This window comes from Capricornis sumatraensis, chromosome 1, assembly GCF_032405125.1.
Source record: "Capricornis sumatraensis isolate serow.1 chromosome 1, serow.2, whole genome shotgun sequence".
In the NCBI taxonomy this organism is placed as follows: Eukaryota; Metazoa; Chordata; class Mammalia; order Artiodactyla; family Bovidae; genus Capricornis; species Capricornis sumatraensis.
This window is the reverse complement of record NC_091069.1, coordinates 105,681,202-105,704,083: the sequence shown is the minus strand read 5'-3', so window position 1 is coordinate 105,704,083 and position 22,882 is coordinate 105,681,202. Positions and strand designations below refer to the sequence as shown.

Sequence of the window (22,882 nt, the reverse complement as noted above, 5' to 3'; positions counted from 1 at the left end):
TGGTCACTGCTGAGTTTTCCAAATTTGCTGGCACTTCAGTGCATCACTCAACTGGAATTCCATCACCTCAGTTAGCTTTGTTCATAGTGATGCTTCTAAGGCCCACTTGACTTCACATTCCAGGATGTCTGGCTCTAGGTGAGTGATCACACCATCATGATAATCTGGGCCCTGAAGATCTTTTTTGTATAGTTCTTCTGTGTATTCTTGCCACCTCTTCTGAATATCTTCTGCTTCTGTTAGGTCCATACCATTTCTTTCCTTTATCGAGCCTGTCTTTGCATGAAATGTTCCCTTGGTATCTAATTTTCTCGAAGAGATCTCTAGTTCTTCCCATTTTATTGTTTTCCTCTATTCCTACTATAGTGGTGAAATAAATTATTCACAAAATAAATTTCCTGTTACCAAAATATATAATAGCTTAAGTGATTGGTCTGAGAAATAGTCAGAAGATCCTCAGGACTGGCTTTAAAAAGTAATTCATTTATGGGGTAATATAACATTTTTTGGCTGTATCATGATGATATCTAATGCTAATATCACACATATCTCACAGCCTTGGCTCTTTCATATTGTGTATAGAAGATTGTATATTACCTGTAAAAGATTCATATGGATTCATAGGCATATGCTCTTTGTATAATTAGTCAGCATATACATACCATTTTTGTTCTGCCCTTTTCATATATTATTGTCAAAAATGGCTTTTTAAATTAATTTTATTGTATAATAGCTCATTGCGTTGGTGTTCTGTAAATTGCCCAATCATTTTCTTATTGTCAGGAGTTGTAGGTGGTTTTTAATTCTTTGCTTTTAAGCAATGAACATTTTACTGATTGCACGTGTATAATTGTTTTGTTCTCTTAAAAATTTTATTTTCTAGGGATGAAATTCTAGGAATGTGAACTTTTTTTCGATGTAATATATATCTAATACATTTTGCTGCATTGAAGGGGGTGGAGTTAGAATTAAAGGGTACTTTTTAAAAGTATGGATTTACATCTAGTCAGACTTTTGGCATCAATACAGAAAAATTCTATCATAGTAAAGCTTAGTATTATCTAGATTCAAAATAAGTGTCTGGATCTGGAAGTTGGTAATGGACAGGGAAGTCTGGTGTGCTGCAGTCCATGGGGTTGCAAAGAGTTGGACTTGACTGAGCGACTGAACTGAACTGCATAGTTAAGAATTAAAATTCTTAAATACTTGAAGTGTCCTTCCTGTCCATTATCAATATTTGAACATGTGTTCACTACATCTAATGAATGGATTTGAAAATAGTAAAACAAGAACAGAAGGAAAGAGGAAAGTAATTACAAATCGAAGCTTTTTGAGCATCCCTCCCCTTTAAAATTTCTTGCTCCTTTTTGGTAATTTTTTTTGGTTTTGTTATAAAGCCCAAGGTTTTGCAGTATTTTAAAGTCATTCCTTTCAAATTGGCAAATTAGAAGAACTGTGTTTGGGTTTTATTTTGTAGTAAACCAAAAGTCGTGGACAACATTTGTGAGAACGTCAGATCTTTCTCAGTGGGATTATATTGAATTCATAGCTCTTAGGCAGCTTACTGGAAAGTTACCTCTAAAACTTTTACGACTTAGGCTCTTAAGAGACCAGCTTGACCCGTGTTGCTTTATGTTTTGTAGGACGGCCCCCTGGCCCAGAAATGGAGTACTGCACCGACAGAGAATCTTACTCGTTGGCTGCTGGTTTAGCCCTGGGCATGGTTTGCTTGGGGGTAAGCAGAGTTCATGCCTTCAGATGCTTTAGTGACAACATCTGCTTGTTGAGAAAAACGACCTTGACACATTACTCTGAATACTGCTCTGCCTTAGCTGACACTGATTCTGAGCTCTTTTCTTCTTTATGGATATTTTTCAAAGTGGCAGATTTGGGAATGGAGAGAAATAGTGAAGAGTAGGGCTTTAAGATTTCTTGACCCCAGCTTAGATGTAAGTGTTTAGGAATGAACCCTAGGAATGAAATTTCTCAGAAAGATTTCAAGACATAAGATGAAGAAGTGACAGCCCTCTTAGTCAGAAACCAGTGAGAACGAGTCTGGTGGGAAGCCTCAAGAGTCTGTAGAGGTTACTAGAGATAAACCAGAGTTGTCTTTTGGCACACTGATATTCCAGAAGGTCGCCCCGCTAGCAGCTTTTTGTTACAGAATGCAGTATCACTCTGACCCATCTTTAACCCCATTCAGGAGACACAGTATAGAATTACCAGAAACATTTCATTAAATGACTGTGTCAGCTGGAGTGTGGGTTCTTTGATTAAAGATTGTGGGTTCCAATGCAGGGTTATACTGAAACTAAATTATATAAGCTGTCAGTTAGGTTTTTGACTCTTCACATCTGACACATGAGGTAAGGAGGCAGATGACACAATGAAAAAAGCACCGCACTGAGAATTGGGACCTGAACTCTGGTTCTGACCAAGCAAGCCACGTCAGGTAACTACCGTATTGTCAGCAGTTGAGCCCCTCTCTAGACTGGAGCCAGGCTGCCTGTAACTACCGTATTGTCAGCAGTTGAGCACCTCCCGAGACTGGAGCCAGGCTGCCTTGTCTTAGGGCCGCGGTGCTCTTTAGTAGCTGTGTGACCGTGGGTGTGATCTTTGTGCCTCCCTTTTCTCACCTGTAAAACAGCAGCTATTTGATAGGCTTTTCCTCATATTAAGTAAATTAACCCATGTTAAACAGAACCACGCCTAGAAGAGAGTTAGGTGTTCAGAAATTTATTTTTATTACTATGGTTATTATTGTTGGAATAGTTCATAGGCACCGTAATGAAAGGACTGAGATGTTCATAGTTCACGTTTCATTTACCTACCTAACAGTTTCTTTAGCTGTTAGTAAAATTAAGTATATTTTGAAGCTTTTGTGTATTTTATGAAATGAAAGTATGAATTTGTCTGCATGTGTATTATATAATTTTTAATGTGAATCATTAGTAGACTGAGTGTTAGCTCACGAGAAATGTTTATTTTAATTGATTAAAAAACCCGAATACCTGGCTTTGAAGTTACTCGGTCCTTTGTCATGGGCCTGTGTTAGGAATCTTACTCTGTAAAATCTCGTTTTACACTCTGTTCCTTCGTTCTCCAGCATGGCAGTAACCTGATAGGGATGTCGGACCTCAACGTGCCCGAGCAGCTCTATCAGTACATGGTTGGAGGCCACAGGCGCTTTCAAGCCGGGATGCACAGAGAGAAACATAAGTCACCGAGTTACCAGATCAAGGTAGGTCCAGATCAAGCAACAGATCAGAGTTCTGGAAACTAAGGAATTAATTTAAAAAATGGTAGTTTTCATATCAGCATTTGTAAATATGTTCAATTTTAAGCATGGCTAGCATTCAGAAGAATTTTAGAGTAATTCAAAGCTCTTTTACACGGATGAATTTTTTCTTTTGATAGGAAGGAGATACCATAAATGTGGATGTGACTTGTCCAGGTGCCACTCTCGCTTTGGCCATGATCTACTTAAAAACCAATAACAGGTACCGTCTGCCCACCCATCCCTTGCCATGACGGTGTCACTGCCCGTCTGACTGCAGTTGATTTTGAATTGCTCCATTGCCTAATCATGTCCGATCTTTTGCCACCCCATGGACCATACCCTGCCAGACTTCTCTGTCCGTGGGAATTTTCTGGCAAGAATACTGGAGTGGGTAGCCATTTCTTCCAGGGGATCTTCCTGACCCAGGGATCGCACCCACATCTCTTGCATGTCCTGCATTGACAGGCAGGTTCTTTATCACTGAGCCACCTGGGAAGCCCCACTCTGACCTCAGTAGTGACACTAAATTCTCTTACTGTCTTTTCCTCACAGTAAAACTGTGCTAGATCAGCCTGACTTTAGTGCTGTCAAATACTGCCAGTTATTTTAATACCTGACAATACGGTTGCCAATTTCTATTCATTTTTATAGTTGACGTCACTGACAATCAATGTCCAAATTCCTTTTCATTGATTTTGCATGTTGTGAGAACTGATGAAATCAGAAATACTTAGCGCTGTTGTATTCCTGGTTCCCATCCATAAAAATGGTTTCTTCTTAATTCAAGAGCTTTCTTAATGACCATACCTTCAGCCTTCCCAACCCCAGTAACTAGTGTTGGTGCTTGCAAGTAGGTGTTTGGCATTTTATTCTTTTATATTTTGCATAGAAGAGTAAGTTGGGTTTTAAGTCTTTTGATTTAAAAACACTGTCTGAAATTCAAGAAATTTTTCAATATTGTAAATTCCTTTTTTAGACAAAGTGAATGTCTGCAAAATTTTAAAATTTTGCAAATTTTAAAAGCAGATTTATTCATCTACTGTTTAGATGAAAGTATACATCATTGCCTTCTTGGCACCAAAGATGTTTCAGTGAATGAAGCAAATACTTAGCTTATAGTAAGGCATACATAGACGTACCAGATATTGCTTTGGAGGATGTGAAGTATTGTGAGAAAAAAATAGAGTGGTAGTTAGAGTGGAAAGAAAATTCCTGAAATCTGTCTTGTGATTCTTGACTGTCTTACTCTCTTCTTGAGCAATAATGCTTGCTGGTATCCACCACCAACAGATCCATTGCAGACTGGCTCCGAGCTCCAGATACCATGTATTTGCTGGACTTTGTGAAGCCAGAATTCCTCTTACTTAGGGTATGGTACTTCGCAGTTTTTCATTTCTCTTAATTTGAGGAATCTATATAAAATGTCTCCGTGAACGAGCCTTTACTGTTAATCCATCATGTATGTATATAACTGGTAGTATTCTTTTGAATAGTCCCAAATATAGCTGTAGGAATTGCTAAGTAAGGCAACCACATTGATATGTAATACTTGAAGTAACATTTTAACTTTTCACATTATTATTCAAACTTGCTAATCAGCAGCAACTCAGTGGGGCTTCATTACTACTTTATTTTACATTTTTTTCATTGCTTTTAGGAGTGCAGTAGTACTATTAAAGGTATAATTAGTGACAGTAATTGTTTGACCTAACTACGTCAAATTTTTCCTCTTGATATTTAAATGTATGTTTTTAGCATATGATAGGCTTTAAATTCTGTAGATTGATTCTTTTCCTTATGGCTTTTCATTTATGGGGCAAGTTTTAAAAAATTTTCTCCAACTCCTCCAGACTTCGATGATGAACAACTCAATGTTAGATTTTTTTGGTGATACATCTATTGGGTTGGCCAAAAGCTTCACTTGGATTTTTCTGCAACAGCTTATGTAAAAAGGTGAATGAACTTTTTGGCCAACCCAATAAACTTTCAGTTTATTTTAGTGAGTGGCTTAGGTTGATATTATATACTTAGCTTTATTTTGAAAATTTCCATCAGTTGGGAACTGATTCTTAAATTGTTCTGTTACTGGTATTATCATTACAAAATCTGTGAACTTCCCCTGCTGCAATGAATTTTTTTGTATTTCATTTTTAAGACACTTGCTCGATGCCTGATTTTGTGGGATGATATTTTACCAAATTCCAAGTGGGTTGATAGCAACGTTCCTCAAGTACGTACGTATGATAAATATTATTTTATTTTTAATCATAAAAATTATGATTTCTTGTGGGATTTTCTAAAACCCTATAAAATACTACTTCTTTTGAAGACAATATTGATGATTATGGTACTTCTTCAAAACACAGGAACTTTCATTTTAAGATTGTATGTGAGCATAGACCACAACCTTCCTTAAAGAAACCTAAGTGTTTTTGACATTTTTATTCTAGTTAAGTATGCATTTATCAAAGTTACTACTTTGTGACAGTTTTTTATCTTGTATATAATACGTTGTTTTAATTATTTTATGGCATATTTACCCAGTGAGCTAAGTAGTTAAAAAAATAAGCAGTCTCTTATAAAAACTCCAAATATTGTAAATATTGTAACTAAATATTGCCCTTTAATTAACTGTCCATGTCCTTGTTACTGTTTTATTTGGAAAATAAATCCTTAAGAGTGCTAGAATGCTTCTCCAATGTTTTAATAAGAAAATTCCAAAATAAAGGTTGAAAGAATGTTATACAAACACCCTTACAGCCACTTAGCTACTGCAATTAATGTTTTACTGTATAAGCTTGCCTGATGTAGAACTTTTTATTAATGGAGTCACAGTATATACCCTTTTGTGTAAGACTAATTTCATTCAGCATGATTTTGAGATACTACTGAGTGTTCAGCCTTTGTTGTTAAGTAGTATCCTATTGTATGAATATACCACAGTTTCTTTTTCCATTCTTTCTTGAGAATTCTCTTCTCTTTTCCCATTCACACCTGGGTTGGTTCTAGGTTTCAGTTATTGTCAAGCTACCATAAATACAATTTGTGGACTTATACTTTAATTTCTCTTGAGTGTTTATTTAGGATTGGAACTACCTAGGCATAGAGTGGACGGTATGTTTAGTTTTCTAAGGACAGGTGAACTTTTCTCCAGAGACACTGCACCTTTTTACCCTTGGAACAGTGCTGTATGAGGGTGCGGACTGCTGCCCATCTTGCCAGTGGTGTTCGTCTTTTTAATTTTAGCTCTGCTTGTTAATACATAATGATAGCTTCCTGTAGTTTCATTTTGCCTGTTGAGAAAGTTTTTATTTACTCGTTGCTTCTTCATATGTCTTTTTTATGAAGTATCTGTATCTTTTTCCCATTTAAAAAATATTTTGGGGGTCTTACTGAGTTGCTTGAATTTTTAATATATTCTGGAAACCTCTCGTTTATCAGATAAATGTTTTGCAAATATCCCTCCTAACCTATGGCTTGCCCATTCATTTTCTTAGTAACATTTTTGATGAGCATAAAATTTTAAAATTTTGATAATGCCTAATTTATCAGTTTTTAATTTTATAGTTGTTGCTTTTTTGTGTCCTTGGGAAAAAAAATTTGACTAACCTGAAGATTTTTTTTCTAAAGCTCTGTGTTTTGGCTTTTATGTATACTTATGTAGTTTATCTCAGTAATTTTGTTTATGATGTGAGATTAAGGTTTAAGGCCTCCATATTTTTAAAAATATAGGTATTTAGTTGCACCAACATCATTTGTATTCCTTCTTTTCCTTATTGTATTCCTGTGACTCCTCTGTCAAAAATCAGATGACTATTGTATTTTATACCATTTCTACAAATTGCATCGTTTCTATGAATTTATGTTCACTTACTCTTTTTCAGGCATTTCATTTTCCTATTTAAGTCCATTAAGTGAATTTACAATTTTCGTTTTTGTACTTCGCTGTTGTAAAATTTGCATTTTTCCTTTTTAAGTAATTTCTTCTTTTCCTTTTTTTAATAGAACTTTTTTTTAAGCTTCATACTTTTTCTGATGAGATTTTCTGTCTTTTCATTATGAGCATATTGTCCTTCCAGTTAGAAGAGCTGCTTAAAATCCTTCTCTTCTCATGCCAAGAGGGTGGTCATTTCAGGATGATTTTCTGTGGTCTTTTCTCCTGGAAGTATGTCGCATTTCTTTTCCTTATGTTAAGTAATTTTGATTTGTGTCTGAGACATTGTGCATGTTTTTTTTTTTTTTTTAAACCCATGTATTTGGAAATTAAATGTCCACTTTTAAATGATGGCTGTATCTAAGAAGCCATGACAAGGAAAATCAGAAAATATGTGTAACAGAGTAAAAGTGTGCATGCTGGTTTTTGAAGACTCCAGCTTCTCTTGTATTCCTCTAAGGAGTGTTGGTTGATACATATGTAGATACGTGCATACTTGTCTTTGTGTGTGTGTACACATACATATACATACATACACACACAAATCATTGTGCTTTAAAGCAGCAGTTAATTTACTTGAAATCAAATGTCAAACCCTGTCTCTTGGGTGCCAGTTCTAATCTCAGTTGAGTTCTTTAATTCTGTGGGGTCTGGGTCTGCCCTGGTCCCATATGATTCGTGGGTTAGGCAGACATTTAACTCCTTGCATAGTCAGAGGTCAAAAGTAGCAGTTCTTCTGGAAAGCATGCTTTAAAATACACATTGTGGGATGAAGTTGTACTTTTTCTTCCACTCCTTCATTCAGCATGTGCGTGTTTATCCTTTGCAAATGCAAGACACCACCCTAAGTTCTGTGCTACCTTTAAGATGCATCTGACATGTGGACTGATTTTGAGAAAACTTCAGTTTACTAAGTTTAGTGTTTTTTTTAGTTTTCAAAGTTAGGTTAAAAGTACACAAATAACTATTTTCAGATGGAAAGTGAAAATTCATGTAAGTTCTTTTTTTATGTAACTTCTGTTTTTAAAGTTTTGTGGAAATGTAGTCCTTGGACTTTTAATACAGGTATCTCTCTGACATTCCTTTTCCTTCAGACTTAATAATTTTAAATAATTTTAAATTTGGTCTTTATTATATTAGAGTTGGAGAAGGCAATGGCAACCCACTCCAGTACTCTTGCCTGGAAAATCCCATGGGCAGAGGAGCCTGGTAGGCTGCCATCTATGGGGTCGCTAAGAGTCCGACACGACTGAGCGACTTCACTTTCACTTTTCACTTTCATGCATTGGAGAAGGAAATGGCAGTCTACTCCAGTGTTCTTGCCTGGAGAATCCCAGGGACAGGGGAGCCTGGTAGACTGCCGTCTATGGGGTCGCACAGAGTGGGACACGACTGAAGCGACTTAGCAGCAGCAGCAGCAGCAGCATATTAGGTTACTCAGTAGTGTGTATAACAAGTTCACAGTTCTGTTGGTTGATACACCTGTCTCTCTACGTTCTCCTCACTCCCACCTAGTCACCTCATTGATTCTGTAGCAGGGCTCCTTGTAGGGAGCACTTAGCATCAAAAAAGGGTTAAAAAGGTCACTTTATAAACTGCTTATTTGTTTGAACTTAAGGCATGTATCAAATACAGTAACTAACATCTTCATAAAAAAGCTTTACTCTGCAGCCTGTTTCTCTTTTTCTTTCCTTCTTTCTTTTTTTTCCTTCAGTGTTGTGCTATTAATTGTTGAAGTATTGCCCCCAGTGTATGGGTGGGAATGATGTACTTTTGATTATTTGTTATGTCAGGACTCCTCAAGGCCAGTTACTGTATCTTCCATCTTTCATTCCTAGCAACTCGCACACAGTAGCTAGAGCTCAGTACCTCACTGTTAGGTTGAAAGAGGACAGACTGGTCCAAAACCACCCTTGCTAGTAAGAGGTAGGGCGAGACTTAAACTAGCTGTTAGGCCTTCCGAGTGTGAGACTTTTTTTTTTACTGTTTATCTTTATTTTGTTGTGCTGGGTCTCAGTTGCGGCATGTGGGATCGTTGGTCTCTGTGTGGTGGCGTGCAGGATCTCCATTTGTGGCATGCACACGCTTAGTTGCAGCATGTGGGATCCAGTTCCCCTACCAGTGATCGAACCTGGGCCCTCTGCACCGGTAGCGTGGAGTCTTAGCCACTGGATATTGGGGAAGTCCTGAGATCTCAGGATTTTTGTCTTAGGCTTCCCTAGCGGTCCAGTGGCTAAGACTCCGCGCTCCCAGTGCAGGGGCCCCGGGTTTGATCCCGGGTCAGGGAACTAGATCCCGCATGTTGCAACTGAAAGATCCTACACGCCACAACTAAGACTTGGCACAGCCAAATAAAGAAAGATCAGGGGAAGAAACGAGCAGTTTGGTGGTCTTTTCTTGTTCATTCCTGTGTGCCTCAGCCTGCTTATAAGTAATTACATGTTTCCCTTTGATTGCGCCTCATATTTCTTACTATTTCTTTTAAACTTACGAGGCTGTAGAAAAGATAAAAGGGCTAGGCTGAAGAGTGTGTTCCCCGCCCCCCACACACAGTTATAACTCAAGGTTTTAGTGATGCTTTAAGTGGTTTATGATCAAGTGTGATCTTGTGATAAGAATGGTACAGATCTATAATAATGATAATAATAGCAGCTAACACAAAGAATATGTGCTAGGTATTAATTTTAAGAGCTTTGAGTAGGTTAAGTCTTCTAATTCTCACAGAAACCTAGAAGGTAGGAGTATAATTTTTGCTTGTTTTACAGAGGTGGTTCAGGGCTAATGTGTGGCCCTGCTTCAATTAGAACCTAGGCCTTTAAATGCCAGGCTATATGCTTTTTAAGATAAAAAAGGAGCTTGAGCTTGTAACTGCCTGCTTTCAAAATAGAAATATTTGATTCCTATATGATTGCTGATTTATATAGTGAAAGTTATAATTAGGTTATCCATGTATATATTAACTGCTCACTTTGGAGTTATATCATTTTTTCAGAATTCTCATTCAATTTCTAAGTAGATACATTCCAAATTAAAAATAAAGACAAGAGGAAGAAAGATGGAAGTAGTTATCAGCCTGTATTACATAGCCAACGTAATTGCAGATTATGAAAGGGAGAAGGTATTTCAAGTTTGTTTTTTTGATTGGCGGTGCTCAGTATATAAGAAGATTGTATCATAAGCGACTCTGAATACTTACTGGTTTATTATAGAAAGCGTCCTGAAAAATCTTCTAAAAAGAGTCATAGGAATAAATCTTCATAGTTTTTCTTCTATGTGCTTGCATTCATAAGTTTTAAAAATGTATAGCTTTATCTTTTTTATTTGTATTTAAGTGAAGAGAAATCAGTTCATGGTTTTAAAGTTAGATATTCTCTGTATTTTTTAAAAAATAAATTCCTGTTCATATTGAAAGGAAAGGGATGAGTTTCTAAACAATAGTTAACAAGTTAACATGTTGACAGTTTGGGTGACTAGGATGGTAACTGACCTTGTCTGTGGTAGGAAGGCAGGCTCAGTACTGGGAACGGTCATGAGTCTGAATACTGGAGGCATTCATACGTGCCTGGTTAGGAGCTCTTTCCAGCTGCCTTTCTCTGCTTTCCTTCTGCTTCCCCTCACTTCTGCCCCAGGTCTCCTCTGTGGCCACCGTCCTTGCATTTCATTTCACTGGCGTGAAATCTTACTGCTCTGTTACTGCTTCAGAATATGCTCAGGTAGTCCAGTTTGTATTTGTTCAGTCCTATTGAGGTATTTGCCCCATCTTAGATCTGAAACTGGATTGCAGTCAGTGTGATTAAACTATAGGCCTTTGAATGAGATGGTTTGGTAAAGTTTACGTAAATATGACCATAAGCAGTGTGTTGTTATTCAAATTACGAGATACTTGTAACTTGAATGTTAATATCCAAGTATTCTGCTTTCTGTCTTGACAGATTATAAGAGAAAATAGTATCTCTCTCAGTGAGATTGAATTGCCTTGCTCAGAGGATTTGAATTTGGAAACTTTGTCGTAAGTCCTAAAACATCTAATACACATTAGCTACTCCAGTATCTGTCAGATAAATGAGTTGAAATATATTGTGCAAGAGAGATGCTGTCCTTGATTCAAGCAATTATTCTAAATCCCCCATGTTCCTAACCATGGTTTATCAGATGTTCACCAGTTTGTTTTTTTATTTAATTCTCTAAAGCATAGAATTTTTACCCTCATAAAACAGTATCAGAGATTTAACTTATATATATTCCTTTTTTATCCTTTTCATTAAAAAAAATTTCAGTGATTGTTAGAAACTATCTTCTTTTGCTACATGTGAGACAGTGCAGGCATGAGGCAGACTTTATCAGCTAGAGCCACATGGTGCTTCTGCTTAAGGAAAGCAGACGGAAGCCTGCCCAGTTGATTGAGTACAGGCGCACTTGAGCATTCCCAAAAGTAGAGGAACTAATTTAGAGAACAGGAGTATTTATTATCTGTGTCCCCAGATAATAGTAATAATGAATTTTAAAGCAAAACAAGGAGAATATTTCAATCTGTGGTGATCTGTTTTCAGGCAGGCACATGTCTACATCATTGCAGGCGCTTGTTTGTCTCTGGGTTTTCGATTTGCTGGCTCAGAAAACTTATCAGCATTTAACTGTTTGGTAAGAAATATCTTCCTCTACGCTGTTCTGTTTTCTTTTTTACAGAGCCTTAGTATGCATCTTTTAACCTTAAATTTTTTCTTTTGTTTTTTTCCAGCATAAATTTGCAAAAGATTTTATGACTTATTTGTCTGCACCTAATGCTTCTGTAGTAAGTCTTTTTGTGATGGTTCTCCTTGGGAATAAAATTAAACTTGAAGAAAATCCACTGATAATTCAACTACTTATGTGTTGCCAAATATCTGTGCAGTCTTTGAATTTAGAATGGGAGGTTTGAGGCTTTGGCTCATCTTTGTATTTTAGTTCTGGTTAGTTGGTTGAGAATGTGACTACCCTTACAGGCATTTATTTCTTATGATGAGAGAATAATTAAGAAAAGCCATGACCTTCATGGATTGTCATAATCTTATGCCATTCTCAATACTAAATGCTGATAACTGCTTGTTGGAAAAATTACTTAGAAAAAATACAGTTGCTCTTGAGGACTGCTGCTCTGATGATAGTAAGACCACAGGGTTTTATTTCCTGGTTAAAAAACAGATTTAATTAACACTATTGATATTAGAAAATTGTCAGCATCAAAAAAATCTAAAAGTAGTCAAAAAATGGACTATGGTATATCTACACTGTTATATAGAGGAGCCATCAACAGCATGTTGTGTAAGAATTTTTTACTAGTGAAGATTGCTTATAATAAAATAGATTAAAAACTTAAAAATACTATATATAATAATATCTCAATTTCATTTAAAAGATAGATACTATAGGTAAGATTTGGGGAGAAAGCCAACAGTTTATAGCTTTTAGTATTCCAAGTAATTGTTATTTCCTTCTTGAAACCTTATTGTCTGAATTTTCCACCTGGAACTTAAATTTCATAATCAGAGAAAACATTTTTTCAGAGTTTTTTAAGTTGTGACCATCTGTAGTCTAATGCTGGCTGCTTTAGTTTTGATGATAAAATGTAGCACAGCTGATGTGGTGTGTCATCTTCCGTGTCTCCAGACAGGTCCTTACAACCTGGAGACTTGCCTGAGCGTGGTGCTTCTGTCTCTCGCCATGGTGATGGCTGGCTCGGGGAACCTGAAGGTTCTGCAGCTTTGTCGCTTCTTACACATGAAAACAGGTGGTGAGATGAACTATGGTTTCCACTTAGCCCATCATATGGCCCTCGGACTTCTATTTTTGGGAGGAGGCAGGTAATATAGTTGAACCATCAATTAATTTATGCCACACTATGGGGGGCTTCCGTGGTAGCTCAGTTGGTAAAGAATCTGTCTGCAGTGCAGGAGACCTGGGTTCAGTCCCTGGGTCGGGAAGATCCCCTGGAGAAGGGAATGGCCGCCCACTCCAGTACTCTTGCCTGGAGAATCCATGGACAGAGGACTCGGCGGGCTTCAGTCCATGAGGTCGCAAAGAGTCGGACATGACTGTGCGACCAACTTTTTTTTCTTTAGGAGAGTTACCATCCTCTCTCTAACACATGTGGCATCACTGCCTTTCTCAGGGTCTGTACTCAGTACTTCGTTGTATCACTTCTTGTTCCTCACTCTTGAATGATTTTACTCTTACTAAATTGTTGTCTCATAAAAGGCATGAACGCTATTAGTCACCAAAGCCTATCAGATTTGCTGTTTTCAGTTTTCTTGCTCTCTTTATAGCATCTATCATTCCTGACCACCTCATCCTTTTCTACGACTTCGCTGGCTTTTAATGATCTGTTTTGGATAAAATACACTTACAGAATAGTGTGCAAGTCATAGGGGCATGACTCAATGAACTATCTACAATTTGAGAATCTCTTAGATGTTCCATAGAGCAAGATGTCACTCAGAATACCCATCTCCAACTGCTCTGTCCCTTCCAATTTACTGTTACTGTATTCTGCTCAAACATAACTGTAGGCTTCTAACACGTTAGACTGGTTTTGAAATTAGAATGGAATCATATACTGTGTGTCCTTGCATACTTTATTTCTTTAGCTCAGCATTGTGTTTGAGATTCATTCATGTGGCAGGTAGCGTTTATTCTTGTCTCAGTGCTGTTGAATTCCATTGTATGGTTATACCACAGTTATTCATTTACTCTGTTAGTGATGGATATGCTTGTTTTCTAGTTTGAAACTGTTATGAATATTCTTGTACATGTTTTTGATTTTGTTGTGTACAGATCTGTGAGTAGAACTGGGTCATTGGGTATATATTTCTTTTATATTTCAGTGGGTAATGCCATCAGTACTCCAAAGTGGTTTTACCATTTTGTATACCCATCAGCCTCATATAAATTTCCAGTTGCTCCCCATCCTGGTCAGTCCTTGCTGTCGTTAGCCTTTATTTTAGCCATTGTGTAGTAGTATCTCGTTTTGTTTAATTTCCATTTTCTTGAATAATGGTATGTGGTGCCTGTTCATAGCTTTGGTAGCCAACTGAAAATTTCCTTTGGTGATGGCCAAATCTCTTGCTACCCATTTTCATATTGGTTTATTCATTAAAAATTTTTTATTTGTGGTTTAATGTACATAAGATTTATCATCTTACTGTTTTTAAATGTCAGTAATATTAGATATATCCACATTGTTACACAACCAATCTCCAAAGCCTTTTCATTTTGCAAAACTGAAACACTATCAGTTCAGTTCAGTTGCTCAGTCATGTCCCACTCTTTGCGACCCCATGAACTGCAGCACACCAGGCCTCCCTGTCCATCACCAACTCCCGGAGTTCACCCAAACCCATGTCCATTGAGTTGGTGATACCATCCAACCATCTCATCCTCTCTCATCTCCTTTTCCTCCTGCCCTCAATCTTTCCCAGCATCAGGGTCTTTTCAAATGAGTCAGCTCTTTGCATCAGGGGGCCAAAGTATTGGAGTTTCACCTTCAGCATCAGTCCTTCCAATGAACACCCAGGACTGATCTCCTTTAGGATGGACTGGTTGGATCTCCTTGCAGTCCCAGGGGCTCTCAAGAGTCTTCTCCAACACCACACTTCAAAAGCATCAATTATCCTGCGCTCAGCTTTCTTTATAGTCCAACTCTCACATCCATAACATGACCACTGGAAAAACCATAGCCTTGACTGGATGGACCTTTGTTGACAAAGTAATGTCTCTGCTTTTTAATATGCTGTCTAGGTTGGTCATAACTTTCCTTCCAAGGAGTAAGCGTCTTTTAAATTCATGGCTGCAGTCACCATCTGCAGTGATTTTGGAGCCCCCCAAAAATAAAGTCAGCCACTGTTTCCACTGTTTCCCCATCAATATGCCATGAAGTGATGGGACCGGATGCCATGATCTTAGTTTTCTGAATGTTGAGCTTTAAGCCAACTTGTTCACTCCTCTTTCACTTTCATCAAGAGGCTCTTTAGTTCTTCTTCACTTCCTGCCATAAGGGTGGTGTCATCTGCATATCTGAGGTTATTGATATTTCTCCCGGCAATCTTGATTCCAGCTTGTGCTTCCTCCAGCCCAGCACTTCTCATGATGTACTCTGCATATAAGTTAAATAAGCAGGGTGACACTATACAGCCTTTACGTACTTAGAAGCGCTGTAGCCCCTAAGCAAGTACTCCTCATTTCCCTGCCTTCCCCAGTCCCCTGGCAAACACTGTTGTGCTCTCTGTTTCTGTTAATTTGACTGTTCCACATTAATTTATCGTTTTGATTCCAAGACCTTTGTTCGTTCTTTATGTTGTAGGTATCTTCTACTCTGTGGCGTACCTTTTAACTCTCGTTATCTTTTGATCAACAGAAGTATTAATATTTTTCTTTGATGGTTTGTCCTTTTGATGAAATATTTCCTTACCCACCAGAAATGAAGATATTCTCTTATTTATCTTCTAGAAGTGTTTCAGCATTTCCATTCACATTCGGATTTAGAATCTACCCAGAACGGATTTTTCTGTGTTTCCCCCTGCCCCCTCGTTCCAGTTGACTCTCTGCTGTTAAGAAACAGTTTATTGCTCCTCCACTGTTTGGCAGCACCACCTTAGTTGTAGATTAAGTGTCCATGTCCATGTGTTTGTTTCTGGGCTGTTATGTTCAGTTGTCTATTTTTCTATACTTGCACAGTACCACAGTTGACTTAATTATTGTAGTTTTTATAATAAGTTTTGATATCCAGTAGAGTAAATCCTCCAAAGTGAGCTATGTTCTTTGAAAATACATTTTTCTGTTCTTAGCTCTCTACATTTTATATGAATAGTGGAATTTGTTTGTGACTTTTCCAAACTAAATAACATGATTAAATATTGCTAGGAATTGCATTGAATCTTTCCACTGGTTTGGAGGAATTAAAATCTGACATGGTTGAGTCTTAAAGTCTATGAGTATAGTGGAACCTTTCATTTATTTAGCTCTAGAGTATGTGACCTTGGACAGCTGACATGATATCTGTTAAGTCAGTAGTTATTTTACACTGTTGAGAATGAATTAAACATTGGAACACACCCTTCCACAAGTACAAAAAGTCAAGATTATTAAAGATGTGCATTCATTTCCTTTTGACACATTTTGTAGAAAGTTCTGTCTTTTAATTGTTTAAAATTAAGAATGGTTAAGGAAAGATTATCATAAAAATTCTACTTTTTAAAATGTATTTTCCTTTCAAAATAAGCCTCTGATTTGTTGTATCCTCTTGCTCAGGGTCATCTGTCCTCACATGCTGTAGGACTCTGCTTGCTCTCTTGCGTATTGAGTAGTTTTCTCCGCTTCTGCCCATCCTGCTGTTGCTCTTCTAGTGACTGTTTTATCTTTGAATGATTGTATGCACTCTGTGACATGGTTTACATTTCTCTTAGCATAGTTAACCCTTACGCTTAATCTCAGAATTTCTGACATTAATATCTAATGTTTATCTTTGGACTTATCAGAATGGTAAAGAGAAAATGGCCTAGCTTATGTTCATGTCAAAATAGATGTATTTCTGTGTTTTAAATTTTGAAATCTCTTCTTCATAAAATATATATGTGTATAATAAATACTGAATTCTTACTTGATACCCTAATTATTAAAAGAGATAGGGAAAGAGATAGGGGGATGTCCACATGTATATGTATAATAAAAAATATGTATATTGAGTAATGATAGCAGTGGTTTTATGTGATATCCAGAATCATCTTTATTTCAAAATATTTGTAGGAAAGACTAAAACTTTAGTCACCCTGTTTGCCATACTGAATTTGAGCAACAGTAAAATATTAATTTGGAGAAGGAAATGGCAACCCACTCCAGTATTCTTGCCTGAAAAATCCCATGGACAGAGGAGCCTGTAGGCTACAGTCCACGGGGTTGCAAAGAGTCGGGCACGACGGAAATCTCAAAAGATTTTACTTTACTAAGAGTGTATGGCCTTTATAACATAAGTTTATCATACCCATAATAAACAGAACCTTGTTTTTTAAGGAATAGTTGTTTATTCATTCATTGTAACTTTTTAATGATAGCTTTTGCCTGTTTTATTTAGTCTAGCATTCTAAGGAAATACCTATGCTTTACAGAATGGAAAAAAGTGTTTGAGATACCCAGTAAAAAAAAACCCTGTATGTTTAGAAGTAAGTTTCAGCATTCTATTAACAGGTATATATAAAGCTGGAGAAGAAGGCAGTGTAGTTCTCACATGACTTTTTCAGTATCTATAATCTCTACAGTTGCGCTCATTGTTCTCGCTGCTGTTCTCTCTTAGGTCAACACTTTGTTAAGCTTTGAAATTTAACATTTGTGATGTGTCACTTCTGCTTTAAATAGTAGCTGATGTTAAAATGGCTTAAGGACTGACTAAAATGTTCCTGTTGTTGCCGCACCCGCAGTGATCAAGGCACCAGTTTCATCAACACACCTTGCCGCAATACCCCAGTTCCCCAGTTCTCAAGCCTGCTGTGAAAGCTGAAAGTCTGCGCTGTGTGATGAGTAACGCCTGTCCCTCCGTGTTTGTTCTGCAGGTACTCTCTGAGCACATCAAACTCGTCCATCGCCGCCCTCCTGTGTGCCCTGTACCCCCACTTCCCAGCTCACAGCACTGACAACCGGTGAGCCGAGTGGTGTTCCTCACGTGGCCTTTCTTCAGTTATCTGGGGGAGGGGAGTCATCTGAGTGTGTTTTGGCTCAATGGACTCATTTCCAAATTCGCTATATTGTGTTCTTTAACTTAGTTATCTTCCTGGATAAATCTTTTTAAAAAGTTTTTCTCGCAAAATATTTAGCCAGAAGAGAACTTTGGGCTTCTGATGCCTGACCAGCCTTCTCCCATTCTCCAGTCAGTTGAACTGCTCTAAACCCAGAAGTAGGCCAGACCAGGGGTATCATTAGGGGAAACTCAGCGTACAGAGGACAGCAGCAGGAGAAACTGAGTACACTTTGGCCAAAGTGTTTAATTCTGAGAGAGGAATTTATCTAATGTAGTGGCAATGTCTGTATGAATTCCATTTGCTCCCTCTTTGAATGCTGAGAAGTTTTGTTTAACTGACAAAGGGACAAGAAAATGCAGCCAAGAATGAGTTTAGAAGTGGCAGTGAACCACTACGCATGGAGACGCCATCTGATAACACAGCAGCTCTGGGTGCAGAGCGCAAAGAACCACCACAAGTTTCGGGCCCAGCCAGTCTCTCCCGTTTGTGGAGGAAGGGCAGAAGATAGCCCCTTGTGCCCCAGGGACATCCAGGACGCTCTGAGAGCTCAGCTGCAGGCAGCCCCAGTGGTCTACCAGGGAAGGCACAAGCGAGGGAGGCCCACAGTAATGAGCTGCCACTCAGAGCCGCAGTGTCACGTGCAGCCAGAGATGACAGGAAGGCCGCCTTCACAGAGGTAGTCTGGTGTGAAGTCCAAACTGCACTTCTTTTTTAACATTTCTCTGAGAGCTCAGCTGCAGGCAGCCCCAGTGGTCTGCCAGGGAAGGCGCAAGAGCGGGAGGCCCACAGTATTGAGCCGCCACTCAGAGCCACAGTGTCACGTGCAGCCAGAGATGACAGGAAGGCCGCCTTCACAGAGGTAGCCTGACGTGAAGTCCAAACTGCACTTCTTCTTTAACATTTCTTTGGCCTCACCGCACCACATGTGGGATATTAGTTCCCTGACCAGGGATCAAACTCACACCCCCTGTGCTGAAGCATGGAGTCTTAACTGCCAGGGAATCCCTAAAGTCCAAACTTTAATGATAGATGGTGCATAAGAATATTGTTGTTAAAATTAGTATAACTCTGATGCATGGTCTCTTACTTGTAAGTTTAAAGAAGATTGTTTTGAGTTGTTGAAGTCCGCTATTGCTTAGGATACAAGGGAGATGGTTAGATAGCATCACCGACTGCATGGCCATGAATTTGTGCAAACTCCGGGAAACCGTGGAGGACAGAGGAGCCTGGCGTGCTGCAGTCAGTGGGGTCGCGGAGAGCCAGAGGCGACTTAGCGACTGAGCAACAGTAGGGAGAGCTGCTGGCCACAGTGTCAGCTGTCTCACACAGAGCAGTTCGGTGATAAGCACCAAGAGCCTCTGTGACTAGTGCAACGAGAGAGCCTCTCTGTCATGTTGTAGTTGAGTCTCAGCATCACCCTTGAGGACTGCCGTCCTGGACGGGCGCCGCTCGGCTCTGCCGTGTCTCAGCTCGCAGGCTGCTGTGCTGCCTCCCGCTGTCATGGCCTTTTGTGTTTTCTGTGAACAGGTATCACCTCCAGGCTCTCCGGCACCTGTACGTGCAGGCTGCAGAACCCAGACTGCTGGTGCCTGTGGATGTGGACACAAACACGCCCTGCTACGCCCTCTTAGAAGTGACCTATAAGGTAGTTGTTGCCTTGTTGCTTTTTATTGCCACTCATCCGTCTTTGCACATCAAAGTTTTTTGAAAGCATTGTCCTTTAAAAGATGACAATTGTGAGTTGTGTTCTCCTAAAAATTAAAGCCTCCACAGATAATGTACATCCTGCTAGGCCGTTCAGGCTCATTTGTAGCCTTCAGATGTAATAGTTTAGGGACTGTCAGCTGCTCTTGGTTTTTAGAGCTTGTAGTTTGTAAATCTGTTATCTTGACGTAGCTGACAGTTGCGCTCCAAAGAATGAAGGGAGTTAAGAGTAATTTCTGGACGTCAGCCTAGTGCTTCAGAGTGTATAATGAGAGAGCTTTGATTTACGTGCATGCACAGATTATAAGCCATTATGTCCTTCCTTCTTTCCGGGCTTCTCAGGCGGCTCAGTGGTGAAGAGTTCATCTGGCAATGCACAAGACACAGGAGACGTGGGTTCGATTCTTGGGTCAGGAAGATCCCCTGGAGGAGGAAATGGCAACCCACTCCAGTGTTCTTGCCTGGAAAATGCCATGGACAGAGGGGCCCTGGCAGGCTGCAGTCCATGCGGTCTCACAGAGTCTGACACAACTGAGCGCGCATGCACATCCTCCCTTCAGAAAATTGTTCAGTACCTTCTGTGTATCAGAACTGTGCTAGGGAGTTCCCTGGTGGCCTAGTGGTTAGGATTTTGAGCTTTCACTGCTGTGGCATGGGTTTAATCCCTGGTCGGGGGACTGAGATCCCATAAGCCATGTGGTGTGGTCAAAACAAATAGGAAAACAAAAAAATAACAAACCCCAAAACTGCTAGGTTCTGGGATACAAAGTTGAGGTGACTGTCATTTTCCTTAAGGAATGTCTGTCATTGAAGAGTCAGGCTTGGATTCAGTCAGAGTAGCCTGAGATAATTGGAGGTTTGTGTGGGGCCGGGGGGAGCTGACACGTGCTCTTATCAACACTCCTGGCAGTTGGGAGGCCATCATGGTAGACACGGTGTCTGGACTGAGGTTTGCTGGCCGAGCCGGGCACATTCCTGGCAGAGAAGACAGTGTGCCGAAGGCCAGAGGCCTCCTGCAAGGGCAGAGGCGCAGCGCTGCTGGCAGCTGAAGTGCGGGCTTGGAGCCCTGGGAGGTGGTGCGGGCTCTGCCAAGCACAGTAGATGGTAGCCCGTCAGACTTGAGTATCAGAGGGGATTTCATGCTGTTGACAGTCTGTCTGCAACCTGCGGGGAAGGGAGAGCATGCAGTGGTCAATGTTTTTCATACTTTTCCCCTAACTATGTAGTAAATGGTGACTCTTCTATTTGTGAAGGGCACTCAGTGGTATGAGCAAACCAAAGAAGAATTGATGGCCCCCACCCTTCTTCCAGAACTCCACCTTTTAAAACAGGTGAGTAGGATATGAATAGAGAGATTTATCAAGGGTAGATTCAACCAGGATAACAGCATTAAAGATAGCCAAAGAAGAGCCTGTGCGTTCTCAGCGTTCTCTAAGCAGTGGCAGGAGGAGTGGTCCTGAGGGAGGGAGAGTCCCCGCCGGGAGCTCTGTGCCGAGTGCCGAGCTGGCCTGAGAAGTGACTCACACATTCATTTGGAAATGGGCTTGTTCACCTCTCACCATCTCTTTCTAGCCCAGTTTATTCTCATTTCCTCGGAGAAGCGTGGGTTTCATTTTATCTACTAACACTTCCCCAGGATTGGATTGACTGTTTACATTTATCTTGGCAGATTAAAGTTAAAGGCCCAAGATACTGGGAGCTGCTCATAGATTTAAGCAAGGGAACACAACACTTGAAGTAAGTGCATTAAATTTCTCAGATGTGTCTGTGAAGGGAATAGAAATATATGGGAAGGTATAAATGATAATATGAAATGCTCCTTGTCACCCTTTCATCTCATCCAGGACGATATGTAGAGTGTTAAAGAAGATGGTCTCTCTCTTTGAAAAAGCTTGTAGTAGGAAGTAAAATTTTACATTCAGAAGTCAAACCCTAATTATTAATTCACTGAGAAACTTGAGTGACTTAAATTGGGACAGTCATGGACTGTCTTCTGGAGCAGTAATGAAAGATTTAATCTAAGAAAGTGAAGCTGACTTATCTGTCCACAGAGGGAACTTTGTGACAGTTGGTGTTTGTCAGACCACATCTGCTGTTGCATCTCTTTACCATTTTCTGGTTAGATGGCTCGCATAAAATTAAGATGATGGCTGATTGCTTTTGGTTGGAAATGGTCATATACAGATAATTACTTTGATGAACAGAGAGTGCTAATAATTTTTATACTTCAGTTAGCATGTAAATTAAGTCTTTAAATTTGCAGAAAGTTTAACAATTTGTAACAGTTTTTACAGTATCATCCTCATTTCTGTTTCTCCCAGACTATAAGTAGCTGCTTTTTGTATTATTCTGTCTTTAGATTTGTAGCATCTTTTTCTTTTTGCTGTAAACCAATCAGTAGGTATTTAAGGGAATACGTGTTAGATAAAATGTCTCCTTTGAAATTCATTCTTGAGCAAATAGTCAGAATGCTGCCTTATTTAATAGGTTCCTTGAATCTTGACAGCAGAGAAAAGCAGAACTTGATGATGACTTGTAGGGGCTGGTTTAGTTTCAACACAGTAAATAATCACATAGCAGAAAGTGGTGAATACTGTGTCTCGTGTGAAATAGTATTGGGAACTGCATTTCCAGGCAACAACTCCCAGTAATACCTTGTATTAAATCCATTCTTGTTTTCTTTCAGGTCCATTCTTTCCAAGGATGGGGTTTTATATGTTAAGCTCAGAGCAGGTCAGCTCTCCTACAAAGAAGATCCAATGGGGTGGCAAAGTTTATTGGCCCAGACTGTAGCTAACAGGAACTCTGAAGCTCGGGCTTTCAAGGTAGTGTGATTGGTAAAAACTGAAGGATGTTCTCATCAGAAGGAAAAAAAACTGTAACTAACTGTGACAATGGATGTTAGCTAGACTTGTGGTTGTCTTTTGTCAGTATGTATAAATATCAAATAATTGTTGTGCACCTGAAACTAATAAACTGTTCTATATAAATTATATCTCAATTAAAACAAAAACCAAAATTGAACAAGAGGGAATAGGTTCAAATCCTCCTAGTCCACCCAAAGCATATACTTCTTCATAACATTTGTGGTGCTGTTTAGGTAGATCCACTCGCTAACCTCAGCAGATTATGAAGACTGAACGACCTGGGGCCTGTTGGCTGTTCATGTGACGGCTGTTATATAATACAGGCCACCTGCCA

At 39.2% G+C, this 22,882-nt stretch overlaps 1 protein-coding gene across 1 annotated transcript in view; it reads left to right on the top strand.

The window, feature by feature from the left end:
• The window catches only part of ANAPC1 (anaphase promoting complex subunit 1), a 91,937-nt gene that overhangs the window by 52,058 nt on the left and 16,997 nt on the right, over window positions 1-22,882 (top strand). The window contains exons 29-42 of the mRNA XM_068965177.1: window positions 1,644-1,735; window positions 3,107-3,241; window positions 3,418-3,500; window positions 4,571-4,649; window positions 5,436-5,510; window positions 11,147-11,223; window positions 11,765-11,855; window positions 11,953-12,006; window positions 12,861-13,054; window positions 17,792-17,878; window positions 19,505-19,622; window positions 20,935-21,012; window positions 21,351-21,418; window positions 22,368-22,506. Coding sequence (XP_068821278.1) covers window positions 1,644-1,735; window positions 3,107-3,241; window positions 3,418-3,500; window positions 4,571-4,649; window positions 5,436-5,510; window positions 11,147-11,223; window positions 11,765-11,855; window positions 11,953-12,006; window positions 12,861-13,054; window positions 17,792-17,878; window positions 19,505-19,622; window positions 20,935-21,012; window positions 21,351-21,418; window positions 22,368-22,506 — 1,370 coding nt within the window. The remainder of the gene's footprint in view (window positions 1-1,643; window positions 1,736-3,106; window positions 3,242-3,417; window positions 3,501-4,570; window positions 4,650-5,435; window positions 5,511-11,146; window positions 11,224-11,764; window positions 11,856-11,952; window positions 12,007-12,860; window positions 13,055-17,791; window positions 17,879-19,504; window positions 19,623-20,934; window positions 21,013-21,350; window positions 21,419-22,367; window positions 22,507-22,882) is intronic.